Source organism: Periophthalmus magnuspinnatus, chromosome 4 (assembly GCF_009829125.3).
Source record: "Periophthalmus magnuspinnatus isolate fPerMag1 chromosome 4, fPerMag1.2.pri, whole genome shotgun sequence".
NCBI lineage: Eukaryota > Metazoa > Chordata > Actinopteri > Gobiiformes > Gobiidae > Periophthalmus > Periophthalmus magnuspinnatus.
In genome coordinates, this window is record NC_047129.1 from 34,979,613 (window position 1) to 34,993,273 (window position 13,661).

Consider the following 13,661-nt stretch of genomic DNA (forward strand, 5'->3'; position numbering starts at 1 on the left):
TCGGCTGCAAACCTGCCCCAGTGCTGCAGGTCCTGGCTCAAAGAAGCATCAGGACAACATAATCTGCAACTGCAGATCCTGTGGTTCCCAAACTGGTTCCCCTCCAGTCCCTGGCTGTACCTGTAAATTCTGTCCATAAAAACAATCCGGTGACAAAAGGCAGCTCTGGAGGAGTCCAACATGCACTTGGAACTGGTTTGACTTACTCCCGACAATGCGAACACAGATCCTACTGCTAAGGGCTGTCCGGACACCCTTAGCAAAGGGCCCCGGACCCCATACTCCTGTAGGTCCTCCAAGAGGGCACCACAAGGGACACGGTTGAATGGCTGCTACAGATCCACAAAGCACATGTGGACTGGTTTGGCAAACTCTCATGAGCCCTTGAACACCCAATGGAGATTATAGAGCTAGTCCAGTGAATCCGAGGTTCGACTATCGTTCGAATTCTCCTCTCCATTCCCTGGAATAGACCTTACCAGGAAGGCTGAGGAGTGTGAGACCCCTATAGTTGGACCACACCCTCCGGTCCCCCTTCTTAAACAGAGTGACCATCACCCTGGTCTGCCAGTCCAGAGGTACTGTCCCCGCCTGCTACACGATATTGCAGAGATGTCTCAGCCAAGACCCACAACATCCAGAGACCAAAGATACTCAGGACAGATCTCATCCTGGAGCCACTGAGCTTTAACCACCTCATTGACTTCAGTCAGGGTGGTGGATGAGTCCACCTCCACATCCTCAGTCTCTGCTTCCTCCTCTGAAGACTTGTCCAACAACGTCCCCAGTCGAGGCCGACCAATAGTCCTCCTCCATGGCCTCCCCAAACTCCTCCCAACCCCAAGTTTTTGCCTCTGTGACTGCACGGGTTGTGGCTCAAGCAGTCCCACAAGCCAACAGGGCCTGATAGGACTCCTACTTCAACCTGATGGTGTCCACCACTGGGTTCGGTGTTTGCCACCGACAAGCACTGCAGACCTTACGACCACAGCTACAAGCAGCTGTATCGACGATAGAGGCAGAGAACATGGCCCACTCTGAATCCATGTCACCAACCTCCCCTGGGATCAGGAAGAAACTCTCCCGGAGGTGTGAGTTGAAGACTCCACTGACAGAGGGCTCCACCAGATGTTCCCAACAGACCCCCACAGTAAACTTGGATCTGCTAGCTCTGTCCTTCCTCCTCTGCCAATGGATCCAACTCTCCACCAGGTGGTGCTCTACAGATCTGCCCAACTATTCATCTGAGTGTCTAAGACACAGTCAGATGACACGTGTCATTTACCTTCCTGTTAGTAAGTCAAGATACTAGCTTGATGTAGCTGCACTGATAGAAAATACCTTATAATAATCAGATGAAAAGAACTGGCACGGCATAGAAGGGAAACAGTGCCCTCTACTGTTAGTAAAGTGGTGTAGCAACTGGCCAAAATATCGAATGTTAAACTGCAATATCCCACTATATGTACAACTTATCAGTGTTCTCTGGTTTATAGACTATGAATGTGAAAATTATATTGCTACCTCTGTCTCTGTTATTACGTTTTCACAAGGTATATTTTGTTTAAGTTATGAAGTAGCTACAATTGAGTAAAAAAAATCACCTCGAACGTTATATTTGCCTATTGATATTCAATCTAAACAGAAAGAAACGGCTGTGACGACGACATCTTGACTTTTTTTCTATTAAATAATAAATCATTAAAAATAACGTACATAATGTGCGTATCGTACGCTCAAAGACAGCGGTGGAAGTGCGGTCCGTGGTGTGGGCCTGTCCCACTTCAGCAAGATGGAGGCTACACTGAGGAGGGCAGATTCTCGACCGGAACCTTGAAACTACACTTTTGAACTCGTTCAGCCACAGACTGTTACTGCCACGCTGCTCCACTGAGAGACACAGGAAATCTTTCCTGCCTGTCGCCATCAAACTGTTAAACTCCGTTCTCTAACCAAACACTTCAATACTCCAATATTCCACTTTGTACATAGATGTAAATAGTGTGTGATTTTGTGAGATGATCTATTTATTTATTTTGTTTAACACTGACACTTTATTCTTATTGCACAAATTTTATTCTTATTTAAATGACTTTTTATTCTTATTCTTAAATTCTATCCTGTGGTTGTGGCATCTTGTAACTAAGAGAATTTCCCTTCGGGGATCAATAAAAGTGATTCTGATTCTGATTCTGATTCTGATTGAAGAGTACTTCGTAAGGACCCTTGAAGGGTGCATTTGGCGAATTGAGACACAGCCTATGTGTGAATGCTCTCATAGAGCAAACGGATGAGAGCAAACATGGAGGCTCTGATCTGAAGCTCATATTTCAGTCTTTATCAAAATAAACCTCATCAAACTTTATTTACAAACTCCATTTCACTTAAATTAAGCACAACTCCATCTGCAAATGGATTCGCATTAGTCCTGGACACATCTGCAGCTGTCTGTCCATGGGAGTGGATCTCTCCTTCATGGTGCTTCTCCTCCAGGTTTCTCTTTTTCCCACTGTTTTTTTTTTTTGTTTTCCCTTGCTGAGAAAGAGGGTCTAAGACAGGGGACACTTCTGCTTTTGCTTGTTTTCTGTTGATTAGTTTGCTTGTCTGTTTCTCTTGTTGAGTTTCTAACTTTCTCTTAGTTAAATCAATTCTCATATTCAAACCTACGAGGCAATTGCTGCTGGGATTTTGGGCTATATAAAAATAAATTGGATTGAAACTGAATTGAACTAATGTTTAACTGACACAACGTGTAAATGTTTCTGAGTAAAATCATGAAAATAATGATACACTCACGACTTGCATGACTCAAACTGGGGAATGACAGCGCTAACCACTCTGCCGGTGTGTTTTACAGAAAAGCCCTTTTAGACCTGAGGACCCAGAACCAGGAACTGAGACAGGAAGTGATGTCACAGCGAGAGGAAGTGATGTCACAGCAGCAAGAGGGGCAAGGGACACGGACTGTGGAAGAGTCTGACCAATGGGAGGCCTGGGATTCAGAGCTGACCTTTGACCTTGCACAGGTGAGTGATGAAACCATCAGCTCCATAATAATAATATTATTATTATTGTAACATTTGTGTCATTCTGTGTTTGTCAGAACATGACGATGCCCCAGGACTCTCCTCGACACCGTGAGTCACCTGTGTGTCCCTGTCTGTCACCTGTCTGTCCCTGTTTGTCCCCTGTGTGTCCCTGTGCGTCCCTGTCGGTCCCTGTCAGTCTCCTGTCTGTCCCCTGTCTGTCCCCTATCTGTCCCTGTTGCTCCCCTGTCTGTCCTTGTCTGTCTCTGTTCCGTCAGTCCCTGTCGGTCCCTGTCGGTCCCTATCGGTCCCCTGTCTGTCTTTGTCTGTCACTGTCACTGCCCTCTGTGTCCTGCAGGTGGAGCTGTGGATCTGGGATATGAGACATGTGAGAAAAGTGAGACGGAGGCCGAGAGGGACACGAGCAGCCCAGGTACTACAAATACTACAAGTGCTATGAATACTACAAATGCTATGAGTACTACAAGTACTATGAATACTATAAATATTAGAACTACTACAAGTACTATGAATACTATGAGTACTAAAAATACTACAATCACAACTAGTGGACTAGACCTGGACCAGACCTGAACCAGTCCACAACCAGACCTGGACCAGACCTGGACCAGACCTGGACCAGACCTGGACCAGACCTGGACCAGACCTGGACCAGACCTGAGCTAGTCTAAAACCAGACCTGTGGTAGACCAGAACCAGATCAGAACCAGACCTGAAACAGTCCAGAACCAGACTGGGTCCAGGTCTGGTCCAGGTCTGGTCCAGGTCTGGTCCAGGTCTGGTCCAGGTCTGGTCCAGGTCTGGTCCAGGTCTGGTCCAGTCTTTGTTAAATTGTCCTTTGTTTCAGAGTTCGATGACCTGGAGATGTGTCTGTCTTTGGACCACGGCTCAAACTGGTGGAATCCCCAAGATCTGGACAAAGACCAGGACCAAGACATGGACCAGGATCATAACCAGACCCCAACTCTAAGTCCAGACCACAGCACTCCCCGCAGACCCAGAGAGGTACAGGAGCTGCAGAGGCTCGTGCAACACCTGAAGGCTGAGCTGAACCGGTCTAAGTTCCAGGTCCAGAGACTCCAAACCTCAGCCAAGTCTGAGGCTGGACCCCACATAGATCTGGACCTCGCGAACCTGCTGAACCGCGTGCAGTCCCTCGAAGACCAGATCAAGACTGAACACAGGGCTGAGAATGAGGAGAAGAGCAAAACTGGGTAAGAACTGAGGAGCAGAAGAGCCAAAGAGCAGAGGAGAGGGTCAGAGGAGCAGACGAGAGGGTCAGAGGAGCAGAGGAGCAGAGGAGAGGGTTAGAGAAGCAGAGGAGCAGAGGAGAGGGTCAGAGGAGCAGAGGAGAGGGTCAGAGGAGCAGACGAGAGGGTCAGAGGAGCAGAGGAGCAGAGGAGAGGGTTAGAGAAGCAGAGGAGCAGAGGAGAGGGTCAGAGAAGCAGAAGAGCCAAAGAGCAGAGGAGACGGTCAGAGGAGCAGAGGAGAGAGTCAGAGGAGCAGAGGAGACGGTCAGAGGAGCAGAGGAGAGGGTCAGAGAAGCAGAGGAGCAGAAGAGCCAAAGAGCAGAGGAGACGGTCAGAGGAGCAGAGGAGAGAGTCAGAGGAGCAGAGGAGACGGTCAGAGGAGCAGAGGAGAGGGTCAGAGAAGCAGAGGAGAGGGTCAGAGAAGCAGAGGAGCAGAAGAGACAAAGAGCAGAGGAGACTGTCAGAGGAGCAGAGGAGAGGGTCAGAGGAGCAGAGGAGAGATGCAGAGGGGCAGAGGAGCAGAAGAGCAAAAGAGAGGGTCAGATGAACAGAGGAGCAGAAAAGAGGAGCAGAGGATGCTCAGGGTGACCTCTGACCTCTCTCCACAGGTATCTCGGGCTGGTCCATCTTCAGGCTCGGGAGCTGTCTCACCTGCGGCAGGTCCTTAGAGAGTCTCGGGGTCTGGTCCAGATCCTGGTCCAGAGTCTGGGTGAACAGCTGAAAGGTCTGGAGTCTCTGCTGACCTCCAGAGAACCAGACTACAGTCTGGGTCAGAAACTTCGCCAACATCTGCAGGAGGCCCACGAAGTCCTGGATCGACTGAGCCACAAGATCAGCCTTAGTCAGTACAAAATACTACACAATAGTGGCAGTAGTGGTGTAGTACACACTACCACTGCCACTAGTGTGCTACTACTGCTACTACTGTAATATTATTGCACTACTACTACTACTATTGCTACTGCTACTACTGATAATACTGTAGTATTACTGCAATACTTCTACTACTAGGCAAGGTCAGACAAGGCAAGTTTATTTGTATAGCACAATTCGTACACAAAGTAATTCAAAGTGCTTTACAGAAGAGGAAGGACATTAAAATCACACAAATCAAACATAAATAGTCACAAATAATCATCATAAAATTAACATTAAAACAGAAGAAGCAGAATAAAAACCTTTCAGTCGTCTGCACAGCTGAACAGAACTGTTTTGAGCCTGGATTTAAACATTGTCAAAGTAGAGGCCTGTCTCACATCTTCAGGAAGAATGTTCCAGGTTTTAATTTCATAAAACTGAAACACTGATTCAGCATGTTTAGTCATGACACTGGGACCAGCAGGAGTCCGATCCCTGAAGTCCTCAGATTGTGACATGGTTCATGTGGCTCATGTGGCTGTTAAAGTTCAAGTCTGAGTCCATTATTACCTCTAGATTTGAAGTTGAAGGTTTTAGAGAGAGAGACTGGAGGTGACACTTTATGTTTCTGTGACTTGAGTCTTGTCTGAGTTTATCTGGAGAAAGTTGTTTTTCCTCCACACACTGATCTGTTGATGCAGTGAATCCACTGGTCCATATTCACCTGCTCCAGTGAGACATAGATCTGACTCGTCTGCAGAGTTGTGTGTGACACATTATTGTTGTGTATTAACTGTCCTAACAGCAGCATGTAGAGACTGAACAACAGGGGTCCCAGGACTGACCCCTGGGGCACCCCACAGGTCAGGGACATTTTATCCGACACATTTTCCAATTTCATCAAAGTACTCCCTGTTTTCTAAATAGGACTTGAACCAGTTTAGTGCAGTACCACAGATGCCCTCCCAGTCCTCTAGTCTCTGTAAGAGGATCCCATGATCCACAGTGTCAAAGGCAGCACTCAGATTTAACAGGATCAGCACTGAGACTTTGCCTGCATCAGTGTTCAGGCGGACGTCATTTGTCCTTGATAAGAGCATCTCAGTCTGTGGTGGGTCTAAAACCTGAAAACATCACAGGAGTTGTTTATTTGGAGAAAGTTAATAAGCTGTTGGTAAACACCTTTTTCGAGGACTTTGCCTAAAAACGGCAGATTTGAGATTGGTCAGTAATTGTAACATCAATTACTGACACACAATATTGTGACATCAAGACTGCTCTTCTTTAGGAGAGACTTGATAACCGCAGTTTTCAAAGCTCTTGGGAATGTTCCAGATTAATGTCATGTTAACTATGCAAACAAGCGGTGACAGGAAACTGTGGAGCACAGTTGCTGTCTCGTGGGTAATACACAGAGACAGCATGTAGCTCAAATCAGACTGGTGACCATCTCTGGGACAGTTTTGTCAGTTACAGGTGCAGAGTGAGTCAGCTCTAAGTGTCTCGGTGGTGCTGGGTTGTTATTTGCGATGTGGAATTGATGGCATTTTTAATGCCCTGAACCTTGTCATTAAACAATACTGCAAACTCATTGCACTTAGATGTGGAAATTAGTTCTAACAGCAGCTGAGCTGGAGGGTTTGTTAATCTGTTTACTGTTGCAACAGGACACAAGAGTTATTACTACAACTTCTAATAATGTCAGAAAAATCCCTCTCCCTTGTTCTACATAAACTGTGGTTGTGCATGTGCATCTTTTCTCTGTAAATCTCATATTGAACCTGGAGCTTTGACTTGCTCCATTCCCGCTCGGCCCTCCTCCCTTTTCTGTGCCCTGAGTCATCATTCCTCCATGGAGCTTTCTGCTTATTTTTAACCATTTTAACCTTCATCGGGGCAATGGTGTCCAGAACATTCAAAACACTCAGAGTCACAGAGTTCAACAAATCATCAACATTAGAACATGAGGCATTTTCAAAGTGAATCATTTCCATGAACAGTGCACCTGTTTTATCATTTATGTGTCTCCTTGAACAACTGCAGGACCAGCCGCCAGTTTGGGAATAACAGACAGGTCAAAAAAGACACAGAAATGATCAGAGCAACATCCACCACATTGACATTTGAAATATTTACTCCTTTTGTAATGAGCAGGTCCAGAGTGTGTCCTCTGTTGTGGCTCGCTGACACGCTGAGTCAGACCAAAGGTTTCAAGGACAGAACTCTTGCTCTTTAGCGTTTCTGTCAAACACATTATCCACATGTACATTAAAATCACCTGTAATGACTAAACCATCAAAGTCTGTGCATACGATTGAAAGCATCTCAGTAAAATCATCAATAAAACTCAGACAGTGCTGAGGAGGTTTGTATATGACTAAGAGGATGGAGGGGGATTGTTTTAGCTCCATTTTAAATGAAACATACTCAAAAGATTAAAACACTCCAAATGACAATCTGTGAGTAACTAAATAAAAAATTAAAATATCTCTAAAAAAAAATGCACACACACCACCTATTTTGTTTACATTCAAATTTGAAGTTGGGTGGAGTTGAATCCACTTGAATTGCATTACCTGTTTTTGTCGAGCCATGTTTCAGTTAAAAACATAAAGTCAAGGTTAAAAAAATAAATAAAATAATTAAAAAGGACTTGTTACATAAAGATCTGACATTGAGCACAGCAAGTTTCAGATTAGTTTCAGTAGGACTGGATGTTATCGTCTTACAGGGAATGTGAACTAAATGTCTCTGATTGGACAGTCTGTCCTTCTGTTAATCAGTCTACGTGGTGTAACTGTAGATATAGATATAGCTCCATCACAGGCCTCAGTCTGATATTATCTTTATCATGACTGTGTGTCCTGAGACAGCAGAGGCCCTGTGTGTCCTGAGACAGCAGAGGCCCTGTGTGTCCTGAGACAGCAGAGGCCCTGTGTGTCCTAGCTCTCGGTGATGACAGCTCTGGGCGAGGGCAGGGAAGGACGAGCTGGGGGGAATTTGGGTGAAGGACCAGGTGAGGGTCGAGGAGGCGGAGCAGGGGAGAGTTTAAGTGAAAGACGAGGTGGGATAAGTGGGTACGCGGAAGTGTTCAGCATAGTTGATGCCAGAACTGTGGGGGGTATCTTAATTCCTGATCTGATGAGGCTTTTTAGATGGTTGCGAAGGGCCATGGGTGAAGGTGGGGAGAAAAAGCAGAGTGACGAGTCCCTAGAGGGAGTAGATGTAGCAAAGAGGACCCAGGGCTGGTGGGTGCTGCTGTGATTGAAACCTCTGCTGGGGCTGTCACAGACAGGTTCAAGGCCTGTGACGAGGGCCCAGGGGGAAGTGACGCTGGAGATGAATCCTTCACTTGGGAGGGTGGTGGTGCTGCTGACTTGTTCTCTGGGGGAGATGGTTGTGCTGCTGGTGGTGCTGACACATTGGCTCGGTCTCTGGTTGGTGCAGCAGGAATGCTTCTCTCATTCCTCTTTTCTCTCACTGGGCCAGGACCCTGTCCAGGCCGGTGCCTCAGAGCGTGGAGGAGGTTCTCCGTCAGTACTGTCACTCCACCTCTGCTCAGGGCAGGGCCATTTCCCTTGTTCCCAGAATAGATCAAAGTCCTCTGACTGCACACACGTTGGAACAGCCATGTGTTCAACAGTTCGGATAAATTTGTTCATCTTCCTTCTGTCTGTGCTGGGAGGAGGTCCACTGATCAATGTCTTAACCTCCACTTTATCAAGCTTCTCAAACAATATAATGAAATGCTTTTTCAAGATTTCACTCTGTTCCAATCTGGTGTCAACTGCACCACGTGCACAATCAGCTGTTTAGCTCCTTGGTATGTTGACAACACATTTGGCAGGAGTTTTGTAATCTCAGAGACAGTGTGACTGGGGTACGAGCAAGTTTGGATTCCTCTGTGAGTCACATCTCTGATAGCACCGTCTCCAAACAGCAGCGTATCTCTGACCTTGACGTTTGGCACAGACCGCCTGTCTGCCGCTGCTCTTTTGTTAACTTCATTGCTCTTGTTTTGTGACAAAAACCCATTTTCTGTTTGTATATTAACATCAACATCAGTCTGTGACAGTGGTAAAAATCTGTTTGTCAGTTGAATTTTGGGTGATGTAACTATATTAGCATTGTCTCTTATCACTTGCATTGGCTTGGCATTCTTATCTTTACAAAGTTTTGGAAAAGACACCGTATCACTAAGTTTAAAGTAGCAGTTTTTTCACTCTCTTCTCTGAAAGTAACTGTAGGCTGCTGACCCCTGGAAGTCACAGGGAGCGTTCGGTGAAGTCCTTTTTCAGATTCTAAATAAAATATCCTGCTTGTAGCTCATTCATTTGTTGTTGATTGTTCCGACAGCGTTTGCAGAAAGAATTCCTTTTGTTTCTTCCCCCGGACATGTCGCTGACTTGTCAGAAATTTAGTTAAAAATGTAAAAATGATTTAAAAGTCTTGGTTTACTTAAAATTAAAAAGAAAGAAAAAAAAAAAAGAGTAAAGAAGGAAGCAGCAGGAGCGACCAAGGTTTGCGTCTGTACTATTCAGAAGCAGGAATGTATGGGAGTAGTACTGCTACTGCTACTGCTACTACTACTACTACTACTATTACTGATACTACGACTATTACTATAATACTTCTACTACTATTAGTGCTGCTATTGTTATTAGAAGTAGTAGGAGTAGCAAGTACAAATACTACAAGTATTTGAAGTTTATTATGATGTGTTTTCAGAGGAGCTTCCTGAAGATCCTGACGATAAGACTGAGCTTCTGGCCATGAGGTGAGACTTCAGAGAGCTCTGAAGGGGGAGTGACTTAGCACAGGCTGAGGGTTATAGAGCGCTCTGAAGGGGGAGTGAATTAGCACAGGGTGAGGGTTACAGAGCGCTCTGAAGGGGGAGTGAATTAGCACAGGGTGAGGGTTACAGAGCGCTCTGAAGGGGGAGTGAATTAGCACAGGGTGAGGGTTACAGAGCGCTTTGAAGGGGGAGTGAATTAGCACAGGGTGAGGGTTACAGAGCGCTCTGAAGGGGGAGTGACTTAGCAGAGGGTGAGGGTTAAAAAAGGGGGCGTCACTCGGAGCGTTAAAAGTGAAACTTATAAAACATTTGAATGTTTTAGGTGAATAACGTTTACAAAACAAAAGGAAACATGGTGATCTGAATATGATACAGTTAATACCCCACAGAAGTAAAATACCCCCTCTTTAATACCCCACAGAAGTAAAATACCCCCTCTTTAATACCCCACAGAAGTAAAATACCCCCTCTTTAATACCCCACAGAAGTAAAATACCCCCTCTTTAATTCCCCATAGAGGTAAAATGCTCTCTCTTAATTAATACATTGAGATATTCTGCCCGGCGACAGCAGCTGATTGGCCTGAACTCTATATGATAATTTTATTTATCAGTTTAATATTGCAAACTCATTTTCACAGACAATAACCCATATTTCGATGTGAAAAGGTTATTCCTGATTATTTTCATATTTAATCCATTCCTCCTCTTGATTGGTCAGTCTCTGGTCATGCCTTGCTCTGATTGGTTGGTCAGAGTATAATCCCAGTAAATGGGTCAAACTCAGTGGAGAGTCACATCTGCCTCTCACAGCCATGATTTTTACACGGGACATTTAAATATCATTTAAATATCGTTTTTAAAGGACTTCCATTTCTTCTTTCACTTTTACCCAGAGAAAAGTCACTCAGATCCTGTTCTATTCTTTTTCTCATGAGCCTGTGGATTATTACAAATGTATTATAATTATAATGATTTTTTTCAAAGGGTTTTATTTGAACATTTGAAGAGGGTGGTTTAAGGTTCACTGTAGCTCAGGGTTTGACCTGATGCTTTTGGTCACATTTCTTCCTCATCAAGTGATTTATTTTCATAAAAATTGTGTTTTAAGATCATTTTCTTGAGGATCACTCCTTCAGATGCATCGTCCTTTTGTCAAGGTTCTCTCAAAGGAAAATATAAAACAATCATTGGCTAAATTCTTCAGATCGGAAGAGCCGGAGATGAAAGGAGACATGTTTGAACTGTAGCCTGAAATCAGAGCACTCCTTTGGGGTAGATGTGTTCTGTTGAGGCCCCTTGTCCTGGAGGTTGGTAAAGGGTTTGGCCTCTTCGGAAACACTCGCTTGTTTCAAACAAAACATTTGAACATGTTTTCACTTAAGGACCTCTTTTTAGAAAGAGCTGGAAGTCAGTGGGGTGTGGTGTGAACTGTAGCCCGAGATCAGGTCCTTTCTCTGGGTACATGTCAGTGAGGCTGGCCCCTCTCTGGACGTCCGTGAATCAGAGTTTACTGGATTTTTGAGGATTTCATGTTTTGATTTAGACCTTTGCGACTGTGGGTGAAATGTGAGACTTTGTGGATAAATACTAATGAAGGTCTTTGGTGCGTCGGAGCGGTGTGCAGAGCAGGTCATGTGACCAACAAAACAAAAAACACCAAACCAGAATAATCCTCAAATCTGCAAAATCCCGTCTGTGACCAGAGGGGTCGATGTGCAAAGTGAAGCCCACAAACAGAGCCTCCTCCTGGGATGAATCTGTGCTGAAGTCTGCTGTAGTGGATCCAGGAGTCAGGGAGTATGTCTGAACTGAAGCCCAGAATCAGGACCATTTCTGGGCATGAACTCGACCAGGCTCCTCCCGTCTGGAAGTTTGGGAAAATGAACAGAATTTTTTATTTTTTTTTTTAAGGAAAGGTTTTTCATCAGGAGATTTATGTTCAAACTTTAGCCCAGAGATGGAGCGAGTTCCAGGGTTAGACTGAAGAGTTTCCAGCTTTAAGCTCCGGCTGAACCTGCTGTGCAAATCCAATAATGTCTTAGAATTTAGATTTGTTTATGCTTGTTTATATTTGGTGTATTTAGAGTACTTATCGTGCAGTTTTAGTGATCTTTTCATGTACTTTTAGTGTACATTTTTTGTACTTTTTGTGTACTTTTAATGTACATTTAGTGTACTGTTAGTGTACTTTTAGAGTACTTTTCATGTACATTTAGAGTACTTTTCATGTACATTTAGAGTACTTTTTATGCACTTTTAGTGTACTTTTTGTGTACTTTTAGTGTATATCTGTGTGACTATGGCCCCTCTGTGGAAGGGCATGCTTTCTAAATGGAGTCCGTTGTACCGAGATGCGCTCTTCTCATTCTCTGTGAGTGACAGGCAGAGGGAGAGGGAGCAGCGCACCCTGCTGGCCGTCTGCCACAAGTACGCCTCCACCTGAAATTTCTTTGTATAACTTCAACCAATATTTTCATTAGAAAAGGTCCATTCTCCGAGCACACAGCATCTGGGAGGGCATCTGACACATGGGGATACAGGATGGGAGGGCATCTGACACACGGGGATACAGGATGGGAGGGCATCTGACATATGGGGTTATGGCGTTTCTGGTTCAGTGTTTTACCTTTGAACATTTTGTCTTGTGTTTTTCAGACTGAGTAAGGAGCTGCAGCAGAAGGATCTCCTCATCCAATCACTGCGCTCCAAACTACGCTCAGACACACCCAGCGACCAATCAGATTGCATCTCCTATGTAAGCGACGGGCAGTTATCCAATCAGGATGAAGATCTGAGCTCAGAGACCAACAGTGAGCTGCAGGTCAACCAATCACTGACCAGCAGCCAATCAGAGCACAGCATCCACTACAGCGTCCAACCAGAAGGCAGTATAAACACAAACGGCCAATCAGAGAGCTTCTCCAATCACACAGGTAAAAACGAGAAAACTCCAGGTTGTCTCCAGGTGGAATTTGGTAAAAAGTCAGAGAAATAAAAAGGAAAGTTTTGGAAGAAAACCAATTTTATTTCCACACTTTGCACTGAAAATGTCAGGGGTTAAAGTTTGGTTTGGGGTTAGAGTTTAGGGTTTAACATACTTTATTACCTCAGTGTTGGATTAGGTTTAGGATTAGACTCAGGACTTTGGTAACAAACATTTTGGAGATGGGATTAAGATTAGGGTTATTCTAAAAACTCATTATTATTCGATAAGGATCAGGGTTAGAGTCAGGGTTACCTCAGTGACAGACATGTTGAGATTGGGATTTGGGGTTAGGATTAGGTTTAGAGTCAGGGCTTTGGTGTGCGACAGGCCCATGTAACTGACATCCTTTTGCTGCGTCTATGTTTCGGTTTGTCAATAACACCATGTAAACCGTTTTGTAAACTATTTTAAATATAAACTAAAGCAAAATAATTTGTTTTTGCTGCAGAGCTTCGCTCCATGTTTTCGTCTGTTCCTCCTTCTGTCGCCTCCGCCCACAGTTTTCCAATGATGCACTGCTCCAGAGCACTGCTCTCACCTGGACACCCCTCAGGTGAAACACACACGTCATGAAATACTAAAGTCACTTTACGATTATTCCATCACTCCTCAGTGGTAAAGGTTTGTGTCTGAGCTCTGTGCTCCTCCTCCTTTAGCACTGCTCCTTCCTGAACCCTAAAGCTCTGCGGTGCCTCCTACTGTCTGCTCCTGTCACTCACCCTA

The 13,661-nt window shown here is 44.9% G+C and overlaps 1 protein-coding gene across 1 annotated transcript in view; it reads left to right on the plus strand.

Annotated features, from left to right (window-relative positions):
- The window catches only part of LOC117369975 (myomegalin-like), a 45,538-nt gene that overhangs the window by 26,416 nt on the left and 5,461 nt on the right, over positions 1–13,661 (plus strand). Inside the window, exons 21-28 of the mRNA XM_055221186.1 lie at positions 2,858–3,026; positions 3,104–3,137; positions 3,385–3,459; positions 3,895–4,261; positions 4,906–5,138; positions 9,884–9,932; positions 12,608–12,885; positions 13,387–13,491. Coding sequence (XP_055077161.1) covers positions 2,858–3,026; positions 3,104–3,137; positions 3,385–3,459; positions 3,895–4,261; positions 4,906–5,138; positions 9,884–9,932; positions 12,608–12,885; positions 13,387–13,491 — 1,310 coding nt within the window. The remainder of the gene's footprint in view (positions 1–2,857; positions 3,027–3,103; positions 3,138–3,384; positions 3,460–3,894; positions 4,262–4,905; positions 5,139–9,883; positions 9,933–12,607; positions 12,886–13,386; positions 13,492–13,661) is intronic.